At 40.2% G+C, this 13,503-nt stretch overlaps 1 protein-coding gene across 2 annotated transcripts in view; it reads right to left on the bottom strand.

The window, feature by feature from the left end:
• si:ch211-196i2.1 (collagen alpha-1(I) chain) overlaps nucleotides 1-13,503 on the bottom strand; it is a 117,185-nt gene that overhangs the window by 48,154 nt on the left and 55,528 nt on the right. For both annotated transcript variants that reach the window (XM_034895444.1, XM_034895445.1), the window contains 3 exons: nucleotides 4,224-4,814; nucleotides 2,395-2,439; nucleotides 1,937-2,056 (listed from right to left, as the gene is read on the bottom strand). In XM_034895444.1, the coding sequence (XP_034751335.1) occupies nucleotides 1,937-2,056; nucleotides 2,395-2,439; nucleotides 4,224-4,814 (756 nt within the window). The remainder of the gene's footprint in view (nucleotides 1-1,936; nucleotides 2,057-2,394; nucleotides 2,440-4,223; nucleotides 4,815-13,503) is intronic.

Here is a 13,503-nt window from a genome sequence, read left to right as displayed (position 1 = left end):
GAGTTTGACGAAAAGAAGCGCAGACTTTGGACCGGTCTTTTTCACTTCTCTTCATACTGAATAAACTCACAAAGGGCTTGTGAGTCTTAAAGCTAAGTCTAAGTCTAGGTCTATGTCTAAGGAGTCTCACTTGCCATGCAAAGGTGGGGGTGCAACCAAGCCTGACACAGTGCTAAGGGTTGTGTGAATCAAGAAACCAGTTACATTGAATCGAGAAAGCAAATCACTTATCATCTTTATAATATATTTTACATTCATCCTTATGGTAAGATTTTCAGGGGAGTTAAACTGACATCTACCCCTCCCCTGCCATTAGCCTGTTAGCCCCCATGACATTTAAGAAACAGCTGTTTTTTTTCTGAGAACTTCTGACATGTTACGTTACCTGTCGAGCACCCACTGATTGTTGGTCAGTAAAGAGTCACAATTGGTATGCTAGTTGCCTGTTAAATCATAATATCTGACAGCTTAGTTTTTGGAAAGCACTTGACAGAGCAGGGCTACCAGCATTTCTGTATCCAGTCTGTGGGCCCTATCTTGCACCCAGCGCAGCGCTGCGCAAAGCCCAACAATCCAAATGCGGTTTGTTCAAGTAAATTCTTGGCATATTGCTATCTTGAGGCAGTGGGAAGTGATTGCGCCATTAACCAACAAAAACCTGGTCTAAAATCAATAACGCAGCATTTCTTCGTTATTTTAACAGCGAGTTAATAAAATGCGCCTAGGCTCGTGCACAGCGCACGCACAAAATGCTTGTTTTACACTCACACACACACACACACACACACACACGGAAGCGCAGCAGCACACACACACACATGCAAAGGATTAGAACTACAAATATGACAAATCTGTCATCATAATAGAAATGCGCCAAGAGACAAACGCACTTGTCTTTTAAAGGGAATGGGAGGTCACACTCTGATTGGTTTACTGCATGTTTCGCCCAGAACACACCTATGATTAATGAGCGCATGGACCCATCAAACTAGAAAAAGTGGATATGGCACGCCCTAAATGTGCCCGCGCCAGGTGCTTCACACAGTGCACTTAGATTTTTAAAATAGGGCCCTTTGTGTTAAGCTAGGCTAGCCTGTCTCTGCATGGACCTTTCTCACATTTTTAGGTTTAGTTGATTTTAAGGTCACAATCTGATTACATTTTAAATTATGTTTTTTAAGGACAGCAATGCCTCAATAAGGGGCTGGCAGAAGGGTATTTTGTATACAAGAGTTTGAGCTTTTCAGAGTTTATGAGGTGCAACTGAATGCATGCTGCTAGCCAGTAAGCTATGTTGTGTCTGTTGCTTTTGTGTGTATCTTTGAATGTGCACAAGTAGGCAGGGGGGAAGTGGGAAAAATACAGGGGGAATTTGCTGATTCTGCTTTTGATTTTGATTTTTGAAACTGAAAGCTCATTTTGATAAATTTTCAATTTAAAATTACGAAATTACGACATGTTTATGGTTATAAATTATGGGTGTACATGTTCAGATGTTATCTTTATTGTTGGTAAAGTATTATAGAAGTACAGATGAAAGAGCCATCACGTTTAGGACAGGAGCTTTGGTGCACATTTTGGCCAACACACCTCACTGAAAGCACAAAGGTCATGCTGAGCATAAGCTGCCAGTGGGAAGTCCCCTTAGATGATCTGTTTCTTCAGAATTTAGGGTTAAGTTTAGAAGTAGTTGGCAGTTTTCAAGGGGGGGGACTAGACAGTCTGTCAAGAAACATTTTATCTCTACTGTGACAATAACTATTGGTCATCCTAACCAAAAAAAAGGCAGGCACTTGACTAGATTTTTTTCAGCTCAAGTTATGAAAGAGAACTAACTCCATACAAAGAGAGAAATTAAGATAAGAGATGAGAGAAAAACAACTCACTGTAAATACTGCACTGAACAAAAAGAAGTACATTGTGGTTACCATCTTACCTGAAAGGCAGCCCATTCCTCCGCTGTGTTCTTCCACAGGTAGAGGGTTGGTAAACCTGACGGTCCAGGAGGTCCTGGCTCCCCTGTTTTTCCTGGACGCCCTTCAGGTCCAAATCTACCCTATGAGAGATGTAACGGAAGTGGTGTGTTTATGCAAGACAAATCAATTGATACTGAATACTTCGTATCATAACATAACCTTGTTTTTTACTGTAGCGTGACATTATGGAAGTGATTGAACGCAGTAATTGGGGTCAGGCATAAATAATCTACACAGGCTTAATGAAGGAAGAGACAGGCATTTTTTAGAAGTAGTTATCAAAATGTTAAAAGGGGAAACTTAGATGCCATTTTAGAGGTGCACAGAACAGAGGTGTACTTAAATTCTGAAAAAGGAGTCCATAGTGGACTAACTTCACACATCATTACAGGTTATGTTGTAAATAAGCTTCTCTTACCTTATCACCTTTAAACCCAGGCAGGCCAGGCTCACCCGGACAGCCCTGCCAAACAAGTAACAAATCTTAATTAAACAGAATCAAAACAGAGGAAAAACAACCCTTCAAAGTACAAAATGTATACAAATTGAAGTAGACCACAAGTAAACCATTGATCAAACTGTAAAAACTGACAAGCAAGCACCAGATCCATGCCCTTTTGACTGCCTGTTTAAGCTCTCACTCACCTTAAATATCTATAAAAAGAACCTAAGAATTTATGGCTTTATAGTATTAAGATATACAGCAATTATATGTTTAAGCTACTTGGTACTGTGTGTGGATCCTTGATGTCCTGTGTCCTTTTAAGTGCAACATCCTGTGGAATCTGAAAACATTTATAAATACATTAATACATTTCACTACATCTTTACTAGGGATAGGCATGAGTACTCAATATGGTATTTGAACATCAGAATAATTTAATGTAGAGAGTACATGCTTCTTTTTAAAACTGTCAATATCTTACTACGATGTGCTACTATGATACGTTGGCCATGCCAGCCACCAAGCTAATCTATACGGTATGGTTATAGCACTGGAAAAGTTAATTTTAGTATGATTGTTTTGACCACAGATAACTGTGCTGGGTTACCCACCGATTGAATTTGCCACATAACGTTAAACAAAGACAACAACGACTACATATTTGTGCTTATAGTGGAAGTACACTAGCATTACTGAAATACAATAGCGATATACAAATATGACAGACAAGAGAGAGGCTTTCCCCCTCCCCGTTTTTTCCTGTGTTTTTTTTGTCCTGGGACGCATTCCTATGTCCCAGTGGGAAATAAAAAATAAAATAAAAAAATCCAAACAAGGCAGAGGCTTAGAAAACCATAGTCTATATAAGGCATGGGCCAGTTACCAGTTTCAAAGTATAGCACGTTTATAAAAGTGCAGCCGGAAATTCTGTTGGATGTCTGTCACCTTCTGCTTTCTTTGTGCTGGAATTTTTAACCTTCGGTGGATTTCTGAGGACTATGGGTAACTGATCCTCAGATCTCTGCAGGGTAAACAGCTAGACTATCTGTCCAATCTGAGTTTTCTGTTGCAGGACGTCTTCCTTCATGTTCCCTACAGCCGTCTTCAATCACGTTAATCGTGCTGATCCTGTGGATTTTATGGCAGCGTGACTCCGGAGACCGGCCCAGACGTGACCAGATGTGCAGTCTGGTACTGGTTCTGTCTGCCCTGCACTCCCTGTGATGACCCACCTCTTACACCAGGTAAGCCATCCGGTTGGACAGTATAAAATGACATTACCCCTTAGCACCAATCACATAACTTGGCAGAGGTAAAGTGGTCACATTGAGTAATGCTATGACTCTTTAAATGTGCGGTTCCCTTAGTGCTCAGATGGCTGCATCAAAGACATGTGATCAACATATGTTTGAGCAGTGTAACCTTCCCTGATCAGAGTCAGATGGAGGCTGATGGAGAACAGCTCTTGTAAGCTGTTAAGCATAAACAGACGTCACACTTTCTTCATTCACAACTCTTGTTCTAACTTTTTTATCTCACTCGACAATAGTCAGTTTTGATATGATACATCAAATATCCTGTTAAGTCAGTGGGAAACAAGCCTTGGCAATCAATATCCAAACAATTCAATAATTTAAAAATCAACTTCTCATTGAGCAGTTTACATCAGGCAAAGCAACTTGAAGAGGACTTCTTGCTTTCTTTACTGTTGCTTGGGGGGGAAATGCACTGATTACACTTGGATACATATGGTAGCATTAAAGCATGGTATAAAGCAACAAGAAGATCATAAGCATACTCACTTCCGGCCCTGGGGGACCCATTCGGCCCAGTGGTCCTCTCTGGAGCCGGTACATTTTGCCATCTGAGCCCAGGACCAGGTTTTCTTCGTTGGATCCAATGGTCACAACGGAATGGCGGTCATTGTCCGGTTGTTTACCGTTGGTGATGGGTCTCCCCTCATCGACTACTGCCTTTGCAGATATCCCAGAGTCTGTGGATGTTCTGGGATCTAAAGGGATCTTAGGTACAGGAAATCCTACTGAGGGCTTTTTGGGGGCACCTCCAACGTCCAGGTCTATGATGTCATCAGATGGTTTTCCTGGGAAAAGCAAGGACGTCCTCCCACCGGAGTCAGCCTTCTTGTCTGTGGTAATGTTCTCCTCCAGCTGTTTGGAGGACAGTTCAGGCTTTCCTTTCTGCCTTCCCTTAAGTCCATCTCTGGAAGGTTTCCACTGAGGGTTGATGTGTCCACCAATTTGAAAGGTTGGATCCAACAAGTCGGTGTCCTCGTCCACTACAAAGACATCCCCACGACCTATTGAACCTTTCCGATTGGATCCTAAGGGCAAAGTCCCGTCCCCTCGAGAACTCCCTTGGCGCAGAAACAGATTCTGAAACAAAACAAGTATTAGGGCTCATTTGAGAACAGTCTTTCAGGTACCTCAACAGTTTTCTAGTTGATCATGCTTTGACTGACGAGTGAAGCACAAATAATCTGAGGGAGCCATTCACCCTCCAGAAAGTTTAGTAACAGTAAGAGATCCACAGTACAACAAATTGCTATTTAGAATAGAGAAATCCTAAACTTTAACATCTCCCCACTGCCCACAAGATGTGTTAACTCAACTTTAAATGTCGAGGAATGAAAATGCAAGAAATGCTATTCCTACTTAAAAGACCTAAACTTCTCTCCAACGTAAAACCCTCAGAAAAAACATTGCTGCAGACTTTCTTCACTTTTTGAACTATCATCAACTCTTCACTGACATCTTGCATAATTTTGTCTGCCTTCGAGGTTGATTAGTTTCTCATCTTTCTCAAGTTTCTCAGAAGAGTAATCCTTGAGCTGCAGATCACTAATGATCTGGTCACACTTCTTTTCAAAAGACTTGCCTTTGGTTAATATTTCTGTGGTTGTCACTGAATGGCCTGTTGGAGCAAAACCACACAATATGTTTATTTTTAGCATTTATACTCGCGACAGCATTTTCAACAAAGCAGCCTTTTCAAAGTACCATGCCTTCTTTCTATTCAAAGCTCAGTGCCTGGGCCAGGACACTTCCCCGGGCTAGTGTCAATACAATAAATCATATCATTCTTAAATATCAAAATACTGAGTGAAGATTAGAAAGAATGATGAACGCAAAGTCTGATGACGTCATTCACCTGCATATTAAGTACCCATGTGGATTTACCGATCCAGCAGAGAAAATGGTTTGTTTACGCCAGCTGCTAAGTCCACAAGATGTCAAAATTTAACTTGTGGCAAACTATAACAGTTAAAACAGTTAGACTACACACTGAGAGCTTTCATTCCGGCCTGAAAAAAAAAAAATCTCCAAATTGCAGGTATTGCTCCCCCTCCATCGCTTGTACCTGCTTGACGGAGAAGTTGTTGTCACGTTGCTATAAGGTAATCAGATGTGGTAGTATTGGAATAATTTTATGACTACAAGTGCGCACGGCAGATACCGGCATCGGTATTGGTGCATACCTAACCTTATTCTTCGTGCTTTATTAGGGTTGAGGTGTGCAGACTGTTCACGGCTTTAGAGTAAACAGTGTCCTGACTTGGTACAACGATGGCTTGAGAAATGTTTTTTTTTACATTTCATCTAAACAAATCCTGCTAAATGAATCCAATTGTATATTGATAGAGTAAATGTATACACAGGGTTCAAAATTAACTTATTTGTCCACCAGCCAACTGGCTAGTTAATGTTCAAATTTAACGAGCCACTCAATAGATTAGCATTGTTTTTTTGGCTGGTGAGTGAAGAAAATCCACCAGCCACTTGCATATTTTACCAGTATTTGGTTAGAAGATGGTGGAAATTTTGGGCCATGGGCGTACAGTACATTGGTCAGCAACAATGTTTCTGTATCTGTGGCTCCCCAAATTCTAACCCTACAATCAATCTTTGAGAGCTAAACAAAAGTTGCAACTGGAATCGCACAGAGAGCTGGAAACATGACAAACACAAAAGGCAACATACACATTTTATGAATTAGTACAATAGTTATAGAGGGGATCTCAGGTTTGCTATTTGGTTGCAGGCATATGTCAGGCAAAAATCAGTTGAGCATGGTCTGATTGTGTTATCAAAAGGAAAAATGGTCCCAAAAGTTACCCAGAAATGATCAACTGAACCTGGCTTTCATTTGTTAAATCTGAAACATTAGAACATTGGTCAGTCTTAAATACTGTACTAGCAGTGAAACCCCGGCCTTGGTGGAGGGCTGGCCGAGTATAACGAGATAGACAAGAGAGTGAACACGGCGCCCCAACTGAAAACAAAGGCCCTTTCTCTCCGTCTTGTCCTAGGCCACAGTCAGGCAGTCGGCCCCGGTCGATTAGCGGACACTATATCTCCTCTGGCCAACACCAACCCTTCAGCTTATCTCCCCCCCATTCTGTAGGATATCCCTATGAAAACCAGCCCAGGCCATACTTCGTAGCAGTACTATGACACGTTGACCAGTCAGTCAGGAGCCAATAGCTGTCAAATGTCCAAAGAAAGATGAAATATCACAGTATGACATTCAAGCTCGTTACTGAAATAGCTTTGACTCCCGGTATGGACTAAATGCAGGGTTGCAGGCTCAGTCTCATTAGCCATGAGTCATTAGTCATGAGTTAAGTTTTGAGAGTTTGAGGCAGAAAACCTGCATTTCAAATTGGAAGCATGGACTTTTAACGCTGAGGCATTTTATGGTTAGCAAAGTTCTAATATCAGATAAACTTGAACTGCATTTTGGGAACTAAAAGAGACAGTGTATGGGAAGCTTTATTATTAAACCTTTCTTCAAGGCATTAGAACCTTGTCGGAGGAAACACCAGCAGCTACAGCTGACCAATGGCCCCAGGGTGTAGTTACATATTTGAGAAGGTAAACGTCAGGTATGGTGTTGCCTTTGCAGCTAAAGAGGCCCCTGAGATGTGCTTAGATTCCGTTACTGTAGTGTAGTCCCCTACCACTAAAGTCTAAATACATTTAAGGACCTGAGAGAATACTTTCCCACTGAGATTTCAACTAACACATTAAGAACTGATCCTCTCTACACTATATATGTTAACAGTTATGTCAACATGACACCTCTGACTTACTGTAAATGACAGAGCCCTACCATAGCAGAGTTTTAACGATACTGGGTGTGTAATGAGAATGGGGGCAACCCCACGAGCTGTCGTCAACATTAAACCCAATGTCAAAAGTCAGTATCTTTTTGAAAGTGTTGCCAAACTGCACAATGAAAGGTTCCACATAATTTTGTGTAACTGCTTTAGGTGTTTATATTTGATTAAATGTCTCATAATTTCTAGGGCTTTAGTGTTTATACTTACAGTACAGGCCAAACGTTTGGAACCACCTTCTCATTCAATGAGTTTCCTTTATTTTCAAGAATATTTACATTGTAGATTATCACTGAAGGCATCAAAACTATAGAACTATTTTTTATGTGCAAAAAAAGTGTGAAATAACCAAAAACATGTCTTATATTCTAGTTTTTTCAAAGTAGCCACCCTTTGCTCTGATTAATGCTTTGCACACTTTTGGCATTCTCTTGATGAGCTTCAAGAGGTAGTCACCTGAAATAGTTTCCCAACAGTCTTGAAGGAGTTCCCAGAGATGCTCAGCACTTGTTGGCCCTTTTGCCTTCAGTCTGCGGTCCAGCTCTCCCCAAACCATCTCAATTGGGTTCAGGTCCGGTGACTGTGGAGGTGCAGCACTCCATCATTCTCCTTCTTGGTCAAATAGCCCTTACACAGCCTGGAGGTGTGTTTGGGGTCATTGTCTTGTTGAAAAATAAATGACAGTCCAACTAAACGCAAACTGGATGGGATGGCATGCTGCCATCATCTGGTCTCTAATTTGAGCTGCCGTTAACTTGCAGTTTCTGAGGCTGGTGACTCAGATGAAGTTATCCTCAGCAGCAAAGGTGACCGTTGGTCTTCCTTTCCTGGGGCGGTCCTCATATGAGCCAGTTTCATTGTAGCACTTGATGTTTTTTGTGACTGCATTTGGGGACACAAAGTTTTTGCAATTTTACGGACTGACTGACCATCATTTTCTGACCCTTGTGTTGTCTTCCAGTGAAAATCAACCCTTTTTTAAGCTTTTAATCAATGTTTAAGTTTTCTTACATTTTGTCCTTTTTTCAACACTTTTTATGGTTTTTTTCCCCCAATGGTAGTTACTTTTGTTGACGTTTTCAACGCTACGTGACACTAACTTATTTACTTTAGTTTTACAGTTATTTTGGGAATTTAAGTCAATAAACCTCATTTATAGGAAATTAAACCTAATGTTCGAGTTAGAAAAGCAGAAATTGTTAATGATTTAGAATAAAATTAAAGGAAGGGATGTTGAGGGATGATCACAGACTGGAATATGTCAACTTTTACTCAATACTATTTCAAATCCACTTTAATTTTTTTTTTCAAATGCTATAAAATTGAATAAGACAAACCATTATTAATGAAAGCAGAGATTTGTCCTTGCCAAAGAGCGTTGGGTGGAATCAATCTTGTTATTTTGGGTAATTAAAAAGAACATTGGTAAAGGACAACGGGTAAATTTGACCCAAGGACAACATGAGGGTTAAAGTAATGATGACCACTCATTTCTCTTTACTTAGCTGATTGGTTCTTGCCATAATATGAATTCTAATAGTTGTCCAATAGGGCTGTCGGCTGTGTAACAACCTGACTTCTGCACAATACAACTGATGGTCCCAAATCCATTAATGAGGCAAGAAACTCCACTAATTAACCCTGAAAAGGCACACCTGTAAAGTGAAAACCATTTCAGGTGACTACCTCATGAAGATCATTGAGAGAACACCAAGGGTTTTCAACGCTATCAGAAAAACAAAGGGTGGCTACTTTGAGGAATCTAAAATATAAGACCTATTTAAGAGTTTATATATATATATATATATATATATATATATATATATATATATATATATATATATATATATATATATATATATATATATATATATATATATTTATTAGGGCTGGGCAAGTTGATGCATTATTATCGCGTTAACTTATTAATTAATTAACGCAGATATTTTTTTATCGCGCGTTAACGCAGTTTTTATTATTTCTTTATTATTTTAAAAGTTTGTTGCAAACAGGCTTTGTTAATACTGTAAAGTTGAATTTTCTTATCACCGGAGTACTTTCAGTCTGAAATATCACCTTGACAGTTGATACCAGCAAATCATTCAACGAGACACACAGTGGCGCGGGGCTTCTGCAGGCTACGTTAGATGCAGCGTGGGGGGGGTAGAGATAAACGAAGGAAAGAGACGCTAACAAATACCATAGCAACGTGGACAGCTACAGACTGCAGGCCCAGTAGAGGACATCGGTCTGAGACTCACAACAACAATGGCAGGTATGAGATTCCCTCAACACGCACCTTCACAAGGAGAATACACGAGTTGTTTGAAAAAGGAGAGGGCTGCAAAAGCGACCACGCTACAACATGTGCGCGCTGCTGCTCTTACTGGCGACTACTGGACTCACTGGGTGCATTATACTGATGAAAAGTGGGCGCTGCATTCACGTGCTCTGACTGACATTATGCTGAAACATGCGCAGGACACTGTATTGAAGTTGCACAGCAGCGGAATGTGTCAAATAAAGTCACCGCAGTTAGGACAGATAGTACGAATAGATACGGAATCTGATCGCTGCTGCGAGCCTCCTGCCTTTTGATCATGACCCTGCTTTGCGCACGGTCTCCAGCGTCCTGTCACAGTTCTGTTACAGCACGTTGGACAGTGTCCCTCAGTGTCTCTGCTTAACAGCGTGTTTGACAGTGTCCTTGCAAAGTGCAGAAAAGTCTTGGGGCTCTAAACCCAGCCCAGCAAGGCGGCAGAGTTAGAGCACCAACAGAAGAACGTGGACATAAGAAGGAGTTGCTTATGCAACACGTTCCAACCAGATGGAATCCATCTCTGGACATGATGAATACATTATGTTTAAGTTGAGATGCACACTAAATATTTTATTTAACTGCTACTTTATAAACAAAATGCTGGTAAGTTTTTGCAGAACAAATGTTACGGCACTTTTGTTAATATGGCAGAACATTAAAAAAAATATTTGCACTATATACACTACTTTTGAATTAATTATTTCATTTTTGGGGAAATTATGCGATTAAAAATTGTAATCGCTGCCCAGCTCTAACACACACACACACACACACACACACACACACACACACACACACACACACACACACACACATACTTATATATAAACACTGTATAGTGCCCATTGAATGTGTGTGTTGTTCTTGCCTTTGTATCCTAACTACACACAGTCTGAGTGGAGGCTCAATCTGAATGTGCAATCATAGGTGAACGGATGGCAGGGTATGAAGTGGATCAGTCAGTGTCAGTATGCATGTCTGCAGGCAGATGAACAGACAAAACGATTTTAAGGCTCCCATAATGCTCATGTCAGACAAGAACACTTGATTTATTTTCCCACTTGAATTGAAAGCTTTCATGGCCATGCGTATGTGCTTTTTCAGTTGTCAAACCCTCAGGGCCCTGAAACCCAAGTTAAAATGTAAAACTGTTCTCTCCTTAATGGATGTTTTTAAAGTACACTATGTATCCAAAATAATGCAGACACAGATTTATTTTGTCTGGTGTTGCTTTGTTATCTTTTTATGGTTGAGGTTCCTTATTTCCAATGAAATTAACTATTTGCTACAGCACACAATGATAATTTAGACAATAGTGTGTTTCCAACTTTTTTCATGTTAGAGAAGGAAAGGGCCCTGAACAAGCTATTGACCCAATGTCCCAGTGCTCAAGCCAGGCCCATAAAGACATGGTTTTCCCAGTTTTGCTAGGAACACCATGACTGGCCTGCACAGAACCTGACCTTAACCCAATCAAACACCTTTGGGATCAACGGGAACATGAGCCATGCCTTTTAATTAAACATAAGTGTTCTACCTCAGTTAGAGATGTAGTTTAAAAATAAAATATGTTAAGTGCCTTGTTTTATCTGAATAGTGCTTCTCTGTCTATGATCAACATTGTTGTATTACAAAATCAATGTTGGACTGACAGTTAACGCATTCAGCCGAGATGTCATCCTCTAACACTTTCACATTGTTTGCTGCAGGGAAGAATCGAAACAAAGCTTTGTAATGAAGCACACTATATTGAGCCCGTAGGCATGTTCAATGTCTTTCTGATGCTTTGAGCAAAATGCACCTCACAAACAACTGTTTGATATGAGCATCAAATACATGTGGAAGCTAACTTCAGTTATAATGGATACTAAGGGCTGCTACAGAACAGTTCAGTTGTAGTTCATGCTGCCACGTAGTGGGTGGGTAGCAGTTTCATTAGCGCTGAAATGATTAGTTGATTGATTGATCAACATAAAATCAGTTGACAGTTGATACTTGAACATGTGTTCTAGTACATTATCAAATGTAAGATTTAAGATTGGAATGTTTGTCTGACAAAACAAGCAATTTACATGCAAGACTTAAAGCTGAGTCAGAAGAAATAATTAATTAACAATAATCAATAATTATAATGACTGATAATGAACTGACCATTTTTTATAGCCTACTTGGCATGATCAGACAATTAATTGGGTGAATCTGTTGACACATATCACATTAATAAAAACAAGATACTAAATTGACTGGGTTAACTAACACACTAGAAGTATTAAGGCCATGCTCAATTCAATGACTTTTTCCAACTTTCAGGGACTTGAAACTCTCTAATCAATCACACTGTCACAAGTTTGTTTTTAATTTCTTAGTTATATCATTGCATGTTGCATGCTAAAAATTAGCCAACTTTTTCTCCTTAAAAATCATATTTAAATGAAGCACTGGTCACTTCAGACTGCAATTAAATATTAAAGATATTTCTAAAAGACCTACTTAACGAGGACAATCACATTAGTTCCATTAAAAAAGTATTTATGAGATGATTTTAACCATTGCTGCAAGAACATGAATATAATGACTCAACTTATCTGTAACTATCAATCAATATTTGTGAGACGACATAGTACATTAGAAATTAGGGCAGATGTTGACAAGGGCACATCTGGACTAGATAAAAGTTATGACAAACCACTGTGTCCTCCATCAGCACTCCTCAGGAGTCTGTCAGAATGCGTAGTCTATGGCAGCCTCACAGCATGACACAAGCGCTGCAGGCTACACACACACACACACACACACACACACACACACACACACACACACACACACACACACACACACACACACACACACACACACACACACACACACACACACACACACACACACACACACACACTTCTAAAAGAGGGCTAATCAAACGGCAAGGTCCGTAAATCTAACCAAGACACAGGTATGCAGACTGGCTGGGTCTTGCAAGCAGCAGTAAGCAATTTTGCCTGGAAAAAGCCTGATGACAGTGTTCTGATGTTTCAAGAATAAGGACTGGAATTTGAAAATGTTCAACAATGAACAATGTGAAGAACTGCTAATTGTTTATGAGTAGTAAAATTCCAACAACAAAAAAATTCCAAGGAATTTAAAACAAACACAAGGTAAATAAGACGGGTAGCGGCCACAGTGAAGAGACAAACAGCCAGTGAGTTGTGAGGTGTGTGTTTGTGTACACGTCAGAATTGTCATGTGCAAACAAGTGAGCGTGTGACTTTCTATTGTGACTGTGTTGCTCAGCAGCTCAGCAGGTTGAGTGCGGCATTAACACGGTCATGGTTGGGGATTTTATTCGCAGCAGGACCACCCATGTTAGAAATGCCACTGTTGGATGGGATCAAAGCATCCACCAAATCACCAGTGGTGGTCCTAGGATATAAGATCATGAATGACTTGCAGTGACAAAAGAAAGACTTGGACATTTTCAAATAATAAAATTGCAGTGCAAGCTCTACCTGGCTTCCAATGCAGCCTTCTCCATTCATTCAAGGCATTTTTTTCTACTGTATGTTTTTGAATACCAAAATCATAGAGTTGTGTCTTTCTCCACTTCATGTGCTCTGACACCGCAGAGTAA

Source organism: Etheostoma cragini, chromosome 16, assembly GCF_013103735.1.
Source record: "Etheostoma cragini isolate CJK2018 chromosome 16, CSU_Ecrag_1.0, whole genome shotgun sequence".
Lineage (NCBI taxonomy): Eukaryota > Metazoa > Chordata > Actinopteri > Perciformes > Percidae > Etheostoma > Etheostoma cragini.
This window is presented reverse-complemented; position numbering and strand designations above follow the sequence as displayed.